General features: G+C 41.4%; 1 protein-coding gene across 5 annotated transcripts in view; it reads left to right on the top strand.

The window, feature by feature from the left end:
• Positions 1 to 13,484, top strand: part of ATP2A2 (ATPase sarcoplasmic/endoplasmic reticulum Ca2+ transporting 2) — a 69,607-nt gene that overhangs the window by 36,126 nt on the left and 19,997 nt on the right. For all 5 annotated transcript variants that reach the window (XR_010147763.1, XM_016924181.3, XM_001141455.6 and 2 more), the window contains 3 exons: positions 4,139 to 4,219; positions 7,556 to 7,641; positions 8,713 to 9,177. Coding sequence is in view for 4 of the 5 variants with exons in the window: in XM_016924181.3 (XP_016779670.1) it covers positions 4,139 to 4,219; positions 7,556 to 7,641; positions 8,713 to 9,177 (632 nt within the window). In the remaining variant the exon portion in view is untranslated. The remainder of the gene's footprint in view (positions 1 to 4,138; positions 4,220 to 7,555; positions 7,642 to 8,712; positions 9,178 to 13,484) is intronic.

A 13,484-nucleotide genomic window follows, 5' to 3' on the forward strand; every position in this document is an offset into this window, starting at 1 on the left:
TTAAAATGCATAATACAATCGATTAATAAAAAGGATTTTTTAAAAAAATAATGCTGATTTTTGGTTTGTTTGGGTTTTTTCGAGATGGAGTCTCACTGTGTCACCCAGGCTGGAGTGCAGTGGCGCAATCTCAGCTCACTGCAACCTCAGCCTCCAAGTAGCTACAATTATAGGCGCCCGCCACCATGCCGGGCTAATTTTTATATTTTTAGTAGAGACGGAGTTTCACCATGTTGGCCAGGCTGGTCTCAAACTCCTGACCTCAAATGCTTCGTCCGCCTTGGCCTCCCAAAGTGCTGGGATTACAGGCGTGAGCCACCATGCCCGGCTTGAATAATGGTAGTTTTAACCATCAGTATTTATATTTGACATAAGTGGTACAAGTAATGTTTCAGTATCATGGCTTATAAACGTTTGCATGGAGTTCTAAAATGTGGCAAACTGATAATTTAATGAACTCTTACTTGAACTCTTGTGCAAGTATACTGTGAGGATTTTGTTCTGATTGGAAATCTTTATTGTAATAGCAAATTAAAGAGCTGTGGATTTTCAAGAGCTGAATTTGAAAGGTGTCAGATGTTAAATGGAAGGTAATTCAGAGTTTATTCTTTTATTGTACCTGCCTCCACCCAAAGAGTCAGAGAAAAACATTTGGAAGAAAAAATTGCAGAGCATCCCTTTGGCAAGAGTAAGAATTTTCCACTACCGCTTGCCCTAAGGGCATTGACATGCCTCACCAGGGAAATGTTACAGGATGTGATCATCGGAACAGCCTAGCCTGCTCTTCATGCACAAAATCCTGTGTCTGAAATTCACAGAAGCCTCTCCAGACAAAGGGAAATTGTTGTGTCTTCACTTGAAAAGTATTCGGTGGACCTTTACTTTCATGAACCTGTTTTCCTAATAGAGTCAACCCTAAATTGACTCTGATATCAACAAAAGGAATGTAACAGTCACACAGCAAGTTAAACAAAAGTTTTCATTAATTGAGCTTCCTTAGAGAAGGCTACTTTTACTTCCTAGCCTGAGTTCCTGTGCATAAAATGAAGAGGACATTGGTTGGTCAGGATGATGTGATGGTCCCTCTAGCTAAGAAAATACTAGAATATGGCGGGTTCGTTGGTTTGTTTTTGAGATGGAGTCTCGCCCTTTCACCCAGGCTGGAGTGGCGCAACTTCGGCTCACTGCAACCTCCACCTCCAGGGCTCAAGCGATAGTCTTGCTTTAGCCTCCCAAGTAGCTGGGATTGCAGGCACCCACCACCACACCCGGCTAATTTTTGTATTTTTAGTAGAGACGGGGTTTCACCATCTTGGCCAGGCTGGTCTTGAACTCCTGACCTCAGGTGATCTGCCTGTCTCGGCTTCCCAAAGTTCTGGGATTACAGGCGTAAGCCACCGTGCCCAGTCTATGGCAGGTTTTTTGGATTTATGTCTGTTCAGCAGTTACAATGCAGAAATAAAATAGTGCTTATAGATTGACGACCGCTATCTCATATTGGACAGAAGTCTTCTACTCCATAGGATCATGACATTGATGTAAATCAAATCCTCAGACACCAAAGGAACATTTGGAAATAAATTTTCCATTTAGGGTCATAATATTCATCATTGAACTTGTCCTCTTTTTGAAATGTTCGAGGGCATGTAGGATCAGGTTAATCATGACAGGCAGAAATAGTGCAGTATAGGGCATGTTAGCTGTTAAAGACCACTGAAGTTTAGAATATAGTTACTTTGTTGTCGTAAATCATCTGTTAGATGTACTCTCTTCAATGTAGTTAGAGCAGAATTATATTAAAATGAAAGGTTCTCGTTGATTCAGTCTGAATATTGCTGTTCATTGCATAAGCTTATTTCCAGCAGGAATTTCACCTTAGCTTGTGTGTCCCTGCAGTCAAATGCAAGGGTGATCTTTGCCTCTTGAGATTATATATTGACAAACTGTGCCGCCTTGTGACCACATTGCTTACTTAGGCTATAGCATTGTTTTTATGCACTCAAATTAAAAAAGTAAACCATATTCTCCCTGAACTTAAGCTCCGAAGTAGAGAAAAATCAGAACTAATTTGAAGGTTTAAGAAGTTCAGTGTTGGCCGGGTGCAGTGGCTCACGCCTGTAATCTCAGCATTTTGGGAGGCAAGGCAGGTGGATTGCCTGAGGTCAGGAGTTTGAGATCAGTCTGGCTAACATAGTGAAACCCTATCTCTACTAAAAATACAAAAATTAGGCTGGTTGTGGTGGCGCACGCCTGTAGTCCCGGTTGCTCGGGAGGCTGAGGCAGGGTAATCGCTTGAACCCGGGAGGTGGAGGTTGCAGTGAGCTGAGATCATGCCACTGCACTCCAGTCTGGGTGATAGAGCAAGACTCTGTCTCTGAAAAGAAAATAAAAAATAAGAAATTCAGTGTTTACTTCTTGGACAGGAGTGCTATTTTGCCATTTTGTATATGACTGGTAACATGCAATTCAGTATAGAGAGTAAGTCTGAAAAATGATTTGATTTTAAAGTGCCATCTGCAAGTATGGGAGAATTTGCTTATGTAATTTGTAGCTGCCCTTGCGTAAGACTTACAAAACCACCTTAATTATCTTTCAGAAAATCACGGACAGCTGTTTTGTTGTTATTGTTGTTGTTTTGAGACAAAGTCTCGCTCTGTCTCCAAAGCTGGAATGTAGTGGTATGAACTCGGCTCACTGCAACCGTCTGAGTAGCTGAGACTACAGGCACACTACCATTCCTCCCGGCTAATTTTTTATATTTTTAGTAGAGACAGGTTTTCGCCATGTTGGCCAGACTGGTCTCGAACTCCTGGCTTCGAGTGATCCTCCCGCCTCAGCCTCCCAAAGTGTTGGGATTAACGGACAGCTGTTTTAATGTCCAGCTGCTTTGTGTGATTGTGCCACCCATTCAGCAGTATTTGAATACCAGCAGAGGGCTGGGCACTATTCTCAAAGTGCATGGCTTTGTCTGTTACTTGGGCTATGTTGTGGAATTTCACTTTGTACACACATCAAGGAAAGGGGCTGAGATTTGGGCCTTTTAAGAGCTATTAAAGGAACTTGTTGGCCTAGGAAAGAAGACTCAGTTGACTTAAAGATCTTCAGGTTATGCAAGAGGTTTATTATTCATTTAATTGATATTTCTTTTTTTTTTATGAGACGGAGTCTCGCTCTGTCGCCCAGGCTGGAGTGCAGTGGCGCAATCTCAGCTCACTGCAAGCTCTGCCTCCCGGGTTCACGCCATTCTCCTGCCTCAGCCTCCCATTAATTGATATTTCAAAAAGTATCAAAGGATATATGCCCCAGCTGTGCAGTGTTACTAGTTTGCTACACCTTCCCAGAGGTGTTTCTTTATACCATTGGAAGTTGTCATTTTAGTATGAATTAATTACATGTTATACGAGCATATCAAAGGATTTGAAACAGCGAAAGAGCTAAGATTAACTTGGAAATAAACATTTTATTTTATTTTACTTTTTGAGATGGAGACTATCTTTGTTTCCCAAGTGGTGTGCACCTGTAGTCCTTCTGCTTGGGAAGCTGAAGTGGGAGGTCAAGGGTGCAGTGAGCTGTGATTGCCTCACTGATCTCTACATCCTGGGTGACAGAGCAAGGCCCTGTCTCAAAAAAAAAAAGTGGTGTTACTGTGTAGTTTTATTTTGCATTTGCCATGTGTTTCGTTAATTGAATATCTTTTTAAAGGGGGCCATTTGCTTCCTGTTCACAATAATTTAGCTTTTTTGAGGAATGAATCATGGCATATACAACTTTATTCTCTTTGCTGTGCGTTGTGTATATGTAGTAAGACTTTTACTTACTGCTAACTAGGAAAGTATTCTTTAAAGTGAAAGCTTGAAGGCCTGTCTGAAGATACAGAGCAAAATTTCTTAGAATAATGTAGTTAGGTTTCCTTAAGCCTCATTCTCTTCCTTCCTAATTCAAATCTTGAATCCATCTAAAGGTTTTTATGACTCCAAGATAGGTTGATCACTTTGCTTGCTTTAACTGAATTTTATGTATTTGTGTTATATGCAGATCATTTATTTTCTTTAAAAATTGATTTGGAGACAAATTCATCTTTAGATAACATAGTTTTAAAAGTTGCTCATTTCAGCTGCCTTTTTTTTCTCCTAATTAGTTGGTGACAAAGTTCCTGCTGATATAAGGTTAACTTCCATCAAATCTACCACACTAAGAGTTGACCAGTCAATTCTCACAGGTAAATATGATATATTAGGTCATTGAATTTCTGAAGACCTTCGCATATCCCATGCCAATAGAGTTGGCTCTTGCCTCACTGTCCCTTTATGGTATCCCATCTTAATCCTCTCTAAGATACTTATTTCTTAGTGCTTTAGTCTCGCTCCATTGCCCAGGCTGGAGTGCAGTGGCGTGATTGCGGCTCACTGCAGCCTCCGCCTCTCAGGTTCAGGCAGTTCTCCTGTCTCAGCCTCCCAAGTAGCTGGGACTACAGGCTCCTGCCACCATGCCCAGCTAATTTTTGTATTTTTATTAGAGATGGGGTTTTACCTTGTTGGTCAGGCTGGTCTTGAACTCCTGACCTCAGGTAATCCACCTGCCTCGGCCTCCCAAAGTGCTGGGATTACAGGCGTGAACCACTGCACCTGGCTGCCGATATGGTTTTAAAGGCATGATTTAAAAACAAAACAAAATGGCTGGGCACGGTGGCTCAAGCATGTAATTCCAACACTTTGGGAGACTGAGGCGGGCAGATGGCTTGAGCCCAGGAGTTAAAAGACGGGCCTGGGCAACATGGCAAAACCCCGTATCTACAAAAAATACAAAAATTAGCCAGGCCTGTAATCCCAGCTACTCAGGAGGCTGGGTGAAAAGATCACTTGTGCCTAGGTCAAGGCTACAGTGAGCCATGCTTGTGCCTCTGCACTCCAGCCTGGGGGACAGAGCAAGACTCTGTCTCCAAAAAAAAAAAAAAAGTTGTAATTTGTTCGTTACCATAGGTAAATCTTAAGGTTGAATTGTTGTCTGTTTCGTGGAAAGCAAATTACTTATTCGATGTCCTTTTTCCAGGCAAGAAAAATAGACTCCAGTGCTGTAATTTTTTTCACTGGAGGAGTGCTAATGTTGTATCAATCTTTACAATATCCAAATACACAATTAACAAAAGTTAGCCCCCATAAGAGATGAAAATTGTACTACCTGGAATTTGCACAATTGTTTGAAACATTTTCCCGTTTTTGTGTGATAAAGCACAATCTAGGGTGGAGGGTTCATACTAACTGGAAGTAAGTTTGTCAGAAGAATTAACTTTAAATACAGTGCTAACTTGGATTAAATAGTAAATATAAAGTCTAAAGGCTCTCAAGATTTATCTGATTATCAATTTTGAAAAGCAGCTAATGTCATGGAGACAGTTATGTGAGTAACCTGGGCTCTATTTTTTTTGGTATTGTTTCTTTATAAATAGCTTACTTATTAAAATTCTCATTAGCAACAACAAGCTGGAGGCCCATTAAGCCATAAAATGTTGGGGAAATGGTTGGGTTATATGTGTGAAATTCTCATAGTGTGCCCTAAAGACATAGTTGCCATTTAAAAAAATTTTTTTTTTTTGAGGCGGAGTCTCGCTCTGTTGCCCAGGCTATAGTGTAGTGCTGTGATCTCAGCTCACTGCAACCTCTGCCTCCTGGATTCAAGCTGTTCTCCTGCCTCAGCCACCTGAGTGTCTGGGATTATAGGCGTGCGCCACCATGCCCAGCTTATTTTTGTATTTTTAGTAGAGACGGGGTTTCACTGTGTTGGTCAGGCTGGTCTCGAACTCCTGATCTCATGATCCGCCTGCCTTAGCCTCCCAAAGTGCTGGGATTACAGGCATTTAAAAACTTTTTAGGCTGGTCACGGTGGCTCATGCCTGTAATTTCAGGACTTTGGGAGGCTGCGGCAGTAGGATCACTTGTGGCCAAGAGTTTGAGAGAGCAATTATAGTCTCTATAATGAAAATCTTTTTTTTTTTTTTTTTAAAGACAGAGTTGCACTCTGTGGCCCAGTGGCGCGATCTCAGCTCAGTGCAACCTCTGCTTCCGGGGTTCAAGTAATTCTCATGCCTCAGCCTCCCTAGTAGCTGGAATTACAGGCACACACCACCACACCTGGATAATTGTATTTTTAGTAGAGATAGGGTTTTGCCATGTTGTCCAGGCTGGTCTTGACCTCCTGACCTAAAGTGATCGCCCACCTCAAACCCCTAAAGTGCTGGGATTACAGACATAAGTCATCACACCCAGCCTATAATAAAAAACTTTAAAAGTTTTAAAAAAAAATTTAAACTTCATAGAGGTTCTCGAATATTATCTTTCTTTCATTAAGAAATCATAATGTAGTTTTTGGCTAACTTGTGGAACCAATTTTTTTGGTCAAATATTGAGAGTGAAGTTTGCTACCTGTAACTTAAAGTAACATTTAGAAACATATTTTACTCAGATTGACCCTAATTATATATCTATGACATGATTTTTAAATTGAAATCAGCCGGGCATGGTGTCTCATGCCTGTAATCCCAGCACTTTGGGAGGCCGAGGTGGGGGGATCACCTCAGGTCAGGAGTTTGAGACCAGCCTTGGCCAACATAGCAAAACCTGTCTCTACTAAAAATACAAAAATTAGCTGGGCATGGTGGCACATGCCTATAATCCCAGCTACTTGGGAGGCTGAGGCTGGAAAATTGCCCGGGAGGCAGAGGTTTCAGTAAGCCAAGATTGTGCCACTGGACTCCAGCCTGGGCAACAAAGCAAGACTCCGTCTCAAAAAAAAAAAAAAAAAAGTAGTTCTTTATTTACCATGCGATCTTTCCAGTACACTTGCTAATTGCTACTCCAGAGTATAGCCAGATGTGGTGGCCCACACCTGTAATTCCAGCACTTTGAGGAGGACAAGATGAGCAAATTGTTTGAGTCCACGAGTTGGAGACCACCCTGGGCAACATGGTAAAACCTCATCTCTACAAAAAAATACCAAAAAAATTAACCCGGCGTGGTATTGGGTGCCTGTAATCCCAGCTATTCAGGAAGCCAAGTTGGGAAGATTGCTTGAGCCCAGGAAGTTGAGGCTGTAGTGAGTTGTGATGGTGCCATTGCACCAGCCCGGGTGATAGAGCAAGACCTCTGTCTCGAAAAAAAAAAAGTATGAGTATATATGTTAAAGTATTTATTAAAGTATACAACAAATATATGTAAATAATACAGTCACAGTATCAGAGTATGAAATGATTACTGAAAAATAAATTAATTTGAATAGTTACTCCAGAAAATAATCAATGGGGATTCTACTTGAAAATTCACTTTTTTATTTTGGAATTGTGTTGATTTTTATCCTGACACCCTTTGTTCTGGTATTAATTTCCATTACTAAATTTTCCCAGCTTACCTCCTTTGAATGAACTGGGCCTTTTGCCAACCTTTTCTCACACTGACAGTATCCCAAGAGTGGTAATGGGTGGGCATGAATGAGAGGTTCTAGGTTTTTGGTGTGGTTTGTGGTGTGGCAGAGATCTGTTTTTTCTGTCTCACAACCCGCTTAGGTGAATCTGTCTCTGTCATCAAGCACACTGATCCCGTCCCTGACCCACGAGCTGTCAACCAAGATAAAAAGAACATGCTGTTTTCTGTGAGTACTTTATGAAATGTGTTTTTATTTACAGACATTTCCAAAGCCTAATCAAATGTTATGTTTTTCACTGCCAACCATCACTGGCTATCATTCTAAAGGATAATCACACTTTTCATGGTCAGTCTTAGGTGTCAGAATATGGCAGTAACATAACGTGTGACTTAGATGTCTTTTAATTGGCAAGTTTTGGGGGACCAAAAAATAATGACTAGCTCATACATCTTCAAACTCTTACCTGCAAACATAGTTGAAAAGTAGATTTGTTTGGAAAAGCTTTAGCCAATAAAGAGTATTTTCAAAATGATGTAGATGACAGCTGCTATTTGTATGTGGTTCACAATAAAAAGGTGCGTGTTTAGAGAGAAAGCAAACATGGCAAACCATTAATAATGGTGAGTCTAGGTGCAAAGTATATGAATGTTCATTTTACTATTTCACTTTTTCTATTGATGTGAAAAATTCTTTGAATAGTGAGGAAATGATTTTAAGTTGGGGACATTTGTGGGTTTGTATGAGAACCTGACTACTACCCATAGTAAGTAAATAGAGGTACCCTGAAAATAGTGAAGCCATGTCCTTCTCTTATAACACTAGGAATTAAAGTGGCATGGGAGAGACTGCTCACACTTGATTTCTTTGGTTTTTGGACCCTGTCACATGAGTAGGGGTTGTCAAGATAGCCCATGGGGCTAGTTGCCGTTCCTATTACAGTGAGAAAAGTAGGGGCCTTGAGTTGTTGGAGCCAGAAGTGGAGAATGCTTAGAGTTGAACTATATGAGTTTGAAAAATTGGGAACACAGAGGGGTTAAGAGCACTGCTTGAAGATGGTCTGCAAGCCGGGCTCAAATAGAAATCTAGGTGGGTCAGTACAGAGCTGCCTGGCATAAGTAAGTAGCACATGGAGCATTGCTTGTTGTCACAGTTGTATGGCTGGTTGCTTGAACAGTAGCCAGTGGAAGACCTAGTAGAATGTGTAGAGAATCTGGGTGCCCTAGTCAAAAACCAGCGTCGGTATTTAAGTTGGGATGTGGTATTCATCTTGTGACCAGTTCTCTACTTCTGTCCTAGGGTACAAACATTGCTGCTGGGAAAGCTATGGGAGTGGTGGTAGCAACTGGAGTTAACACCGAAATTGGCAAGATCCGGGATGAAATGGTGGCAACAGAACAGGAGAGAACACCCCTTCAGCAAAAACTAGATGAATTTGGGGAACAGCTTTCCAAAGTCATCTCCCTTATTTGCATTGCAGTCTGGATCATAAATATTGGGCACTTCAATGACCCGGTTCATGGAGGGTCCTGGATCAGAGGTGCTATTTACTACTTTAAAATTGCAGTGGCCCTGGCTGTAGCAGCCATTCCTGAAGGTCTGCCTGCAGTCATCACCACCTGCCTGGCTCTTGGAACTCGCAGAATGGCAAAGAAAAATGCCATTGTTCGAAGCCTCCCGTCTGTGGAAACCCTTGGTTGTACTTCTGTTATCTGCTCGGACAAGACTGGTACACTTACAACAAACCAGATGTCAGTCTGCAGGGTAAGAGGAGTAATTTAGAATATTCCGTGTCGTGGTTCTTTGTTCATCCTACCAATATGCCTTCATGCCATCAAAACTTTTGATTTGTAATTTCATACATTTCTGTGGGCTGTATGTATAGCCCGAGCTTAATTTCTAATATTTGAGAGGATCTAATCATTTAATTCCTAAAACTTTCACAAAATACAGGATATCTGTATGGCTGATATACTTGTATTAGATGTAAGAGAATTAGAGAAATTATATTTTCCTTTAATTTAAAAAAAAAAAAGCCTGGGCGCAGTGGCTCACGCCTGTAATCCCAGCACTTTGAGAGGCCGAGGCGGGTGGATCACCTGAGGTCAGAAGTTTGAGACCAACCTGACCAATATGGTGAAACCCTGTCTCTACCGAAAAGACAAAAATTAGCTGAGTGGTGGCGTGCACCTGTAGTCCCAGCTACTTAGAGGCTGAGACAGAAGAATTGCTTGAACCTGGGCAGCGGAGGTTGCAGTGAGCCAAGATCACACCACTGCTCTCAATTCTGGGCGACAAGCAAGACTCCATCTCAAAGAAAAGAAAAGAAAAAAGACAAGGTCTCATTCTGTTGCCCAGGCTAGTGTGCAGTGACACAGCTGTGGCTCACTTACAGCCTCAACCTCCCAGGCTCAAGTCCTCCCACCCCAGCCTCACAAGTAGCTGCAACCACAAGTGCATGCCACCATGCCCCACTAGTTTTTTTTTTTTTTTTTTTTTGTAGAGGCAGGTTCTCACTATGTCACCAGGCTGGTCTTGAATTCCTGGGCTCAAGTGATCCTCCTGCCTTGGCCTCCCAAAGAGCTGGGATTACAAGCATGAACCACCACAATCAGCCTCCTTTCTAATTTTCCTGATCCTCTGTCTCTAGGTGTATGTTAACAGACAAGTTCTAGAGAAAGCTGCTAGTTAACCTCCCTACCTGAAGTCCTAATTGGTTTTTGTATCACATGTTGAATGAAGCATGCTTTTTCTCAAAAAGTAGATAGTCATCTCTCTGTATTCATTGGAGATTGGTTCCAGGACCTCCCTCAGATACCAAACTCTGCAGATGCTCAAGTCTCTGAAATGAAATGGTTCAGTACTGGCATATAACCTTGTTCATCCTCCAGTATACTTGAAAACATCTCCAGATTACTTACAATACCTAACGTAATATTATAAATGATGTGTAAATAGTTAAACTGTGTTGTTTAGGGCTAGTTAACCTGTGTTGTTTAGGGCTAGTTAACCTGTGTTGTTTAGGGAATAATGACAAGAAAAAAATGTACATGTTCAGTACAGATGCAGTTATTTTTTCCATCTGCTGTTTAGTTGACCGTGGATGTGGAACCCACAGGTACAGAGGGCTGACTAAAATTGCTTTTAACTTGCTTTATTCTGTGTATTCATCATATATATTTTTGTTTGTTTGTTCTTGTTTTGAGATGGAGTTTCGCTCTTGTTGCCCAGGCTGTAGTGCAATGGCCCGATCTCAGCTCACTACAACCTCCGCCTTCTGGGTTCAAGCAATTCTCCTGCTTCAGCCTCCCAAGTAGCTGGGATTACAGGCATGCGCCCCCACGCCCGGCTAATTTTTTGTATTTTTAGTAGAGATAGGGTTTCTCCATGTTGGTCAGGCTGGTCTCGAACTCCCGACCTCAAGTGATCCACCCGCTTTTGGCCTCCCAAAGTGCTGGGATTATAGGCGTGAGCCCCCGCGCCCGGCCATCCTATATTTTTTGACCATCATTTGATAAAATAAATAATTTAAACCTGCTGTTAGAAAAGTAACAACTGAATAAATAATGCAATAATTATACAGCTGGATTATTTTGTATAATTCACTTTCCTTAGGTTTTGCTTAAACAACTTGGTACAAGTCTATTCCAAAAGGTACACATGACTCATACAGAGTAGACATATGTCACATATTTTATTCGGCTCATTAATTAGCAAGGGAATCTGTATTTGAGGAAGTGTTCAATATTAGAATATTAGAATAGGGATTGCTAGGTTAGATTACAAAACTAATGTCTTACAGGGAAACCTCATATAACATGAGCATTTATTTAATAACACAGTGTTACATTTTCCTAGAATGGGCTTGTTAAATAATGCTTCTGTATGATATTGAAAGGATGTAGTTATCTTGGCCTTTTCGTCAGGTTTTAGATAATTATTTTTAACATCGGAAATTGTTTTATAATCAGTTAAGCCCTGTGAATTTTTATCTTGCCAATTTTAAGTTCATGATGATTTTTTAGATACAGGTTCTCCCTCCCCCGCAAGCTCCTTGTGAAGTCCAAACCCACATTTAGAATTGACAGAACTGGGGTGTTCCAACTTTCAAAGTGGAAAGCTTCTAGGTTTGTCTTAGGTTTCTCCAGGATATTAAGGTGTTTGAGCTACTTAAGTTCTTATTTTTTGGAACCAAAAGGTTGGATGAATTGGCTAAAAGTCAGTTTTGTCATACTGGTTGTTTCAGGAAGAGAAAGGGAATTTTCTTATTTACTATTTTGTGTCTCACTTAGCCTGAAAGCTTTAATTCCTCAGAATAGTCTTTATGTCCGTGAAAGTAAGCCATGTGTAAAATTGTAATTTTTAAAATTTCAGTTTCCCAGTTCACTATAAATTTTTTTTTGTTCTTTTCTCCCTTGAATGGCTTGGCTTAAAATGTTTTCTTATAATAAAGAAAAAGCCTGCCTGTTCTGAGTGAAGCTCTACCTCACAACAGGAAGCTGGTGCTAATTGGTATTCTGCAGGAGGCTTCTTGCAGTGGTATTGCATAACTGCCCTTGACTTAGGAAGATTTTCATCCTGCATATCCTAAATGGTTGACTTGCTCACAGTCAAAAATGTCTAAGTACATTTAGATTTAGCTAATGTAGATTCAGATTCTGAATGTCTTTTAGAATATTTTGGGCTTTGGTATAGACTCAAAAGAATTTCACATTTTTGGCTGGGCACAGTGGTTCACGCCTGTTATTTCAGCACTTTGGGAGGCCGAGGCGGGCGGATCACCTGAGGTCAGGAGTTCGAGACCAGCCTGACCAACATGGTGAAACCTCGTCTCTACTAATATTACAAAAATTAGCTGGGCATGTTGGCAGGCGCCTATAATTTCTTTGGGAGGCTGAGGCAGGAGAATCACTTGAACCCGGGAGGCGGAGGTTGCAGTGAGCCGAGTCGTGCCATTGCAGTCCACCCAGCCTAGGCGACAGAGTGAAACTCCACCTCAAAAAAAAAAAAAAGTTATTTTAAAATAAAGATTAACTAATTTCCTTATTGAATGTGAGATGAATTGCTCTGAAAAGATGTGTTTTTAAAACACAACATAGCTTTGTTGTTGCTGTTATTACGGAGTTTTGCTCTGTCGCCCAGGCTAGAGTGCAGTGGCGCAATCTCAGCCCACTGCAACCTCTGCCTCCCGGGTTCAAGCACTTCTCTCCCTCAACCTCCCGAGTAGCTGGGATTACAGGTGCCCACCACCACGCCCGGCTAATTTGTTATATTTTTAGTAGAGACGGGTTTCACCATCTTTGCCAGGCTGATCTTGAGCTCCTGTCCTCATGATCTACTCACCTTGGCCTCTCAAAGTGCTGGGATTATAGGCGTGAGCCACCGTGCCCAGCTCAACGTGGCCTGTTTAACTTGAGTTTTACATTTTTTAAATTCCCCTTAGAGAATGATTTGATCAGATTATTAATTGCTCATATTTCAGAGAAAGCACGAGAAAATATAGTTGTGACATCACTTTCTGTAATTTTTTCTTTTTAGAGGAGGTTTTTTTTTTTTTTTTTCTTTTTTATTGATCATTCTTGGGTGTTTCTCGCAGAGGGGGATTTGGCAGGGTCATAGGACAATAGTGGAGGGAAGGTCAGCAGATAAACAAGTGAACAAAGTTCTCTGGTTTTCCTAGGCAGAGGACCCTGCGGCCTTCCGCAGTGTTTGTGTCCCTAGGTACTTGAGATTAGGGAGTGGTGATGACTCTTAACGAACATGCTGCCTTCAAGCCTCTGTTTAACAAAGCACATCTTGTACCGCCCTTAATCCATTCAACCCTGAGTGGATACAGCACATGTTTCAAAGAGCACAGGGTTGGGGGTAAGGTCACAGATCAACAGGATCCCAAGGCAGAAGAGTTTTTCTTAGTACAGAACAAAATGAAAAGTCTCCCATGTCTACCTCTTTCTACACAGACACGGCAACCATCCGATTTCTCAATCTTTTCCCCACCTTTCCCCCCTTTCTATTCCACAAAACCACCATTGTCTTCATGGCCCGTTCTCAATGAGCTGTTGAGTACACCT

Source organism: Pan troglodytes, chromosome 10, assembly GCF_028858775.2.
Source record: "Pan troglodytes isolate AG18354 chromosome 10, NHGRI_mPanTro3-v2.0_pri, whole genome shotgun sequence".
NCBI classification, from domain to species: Eukaryota; Metazoa; Chordata; class Mammalia; order Primates; family Hominidae; genus Pan; species Pan troglodytes.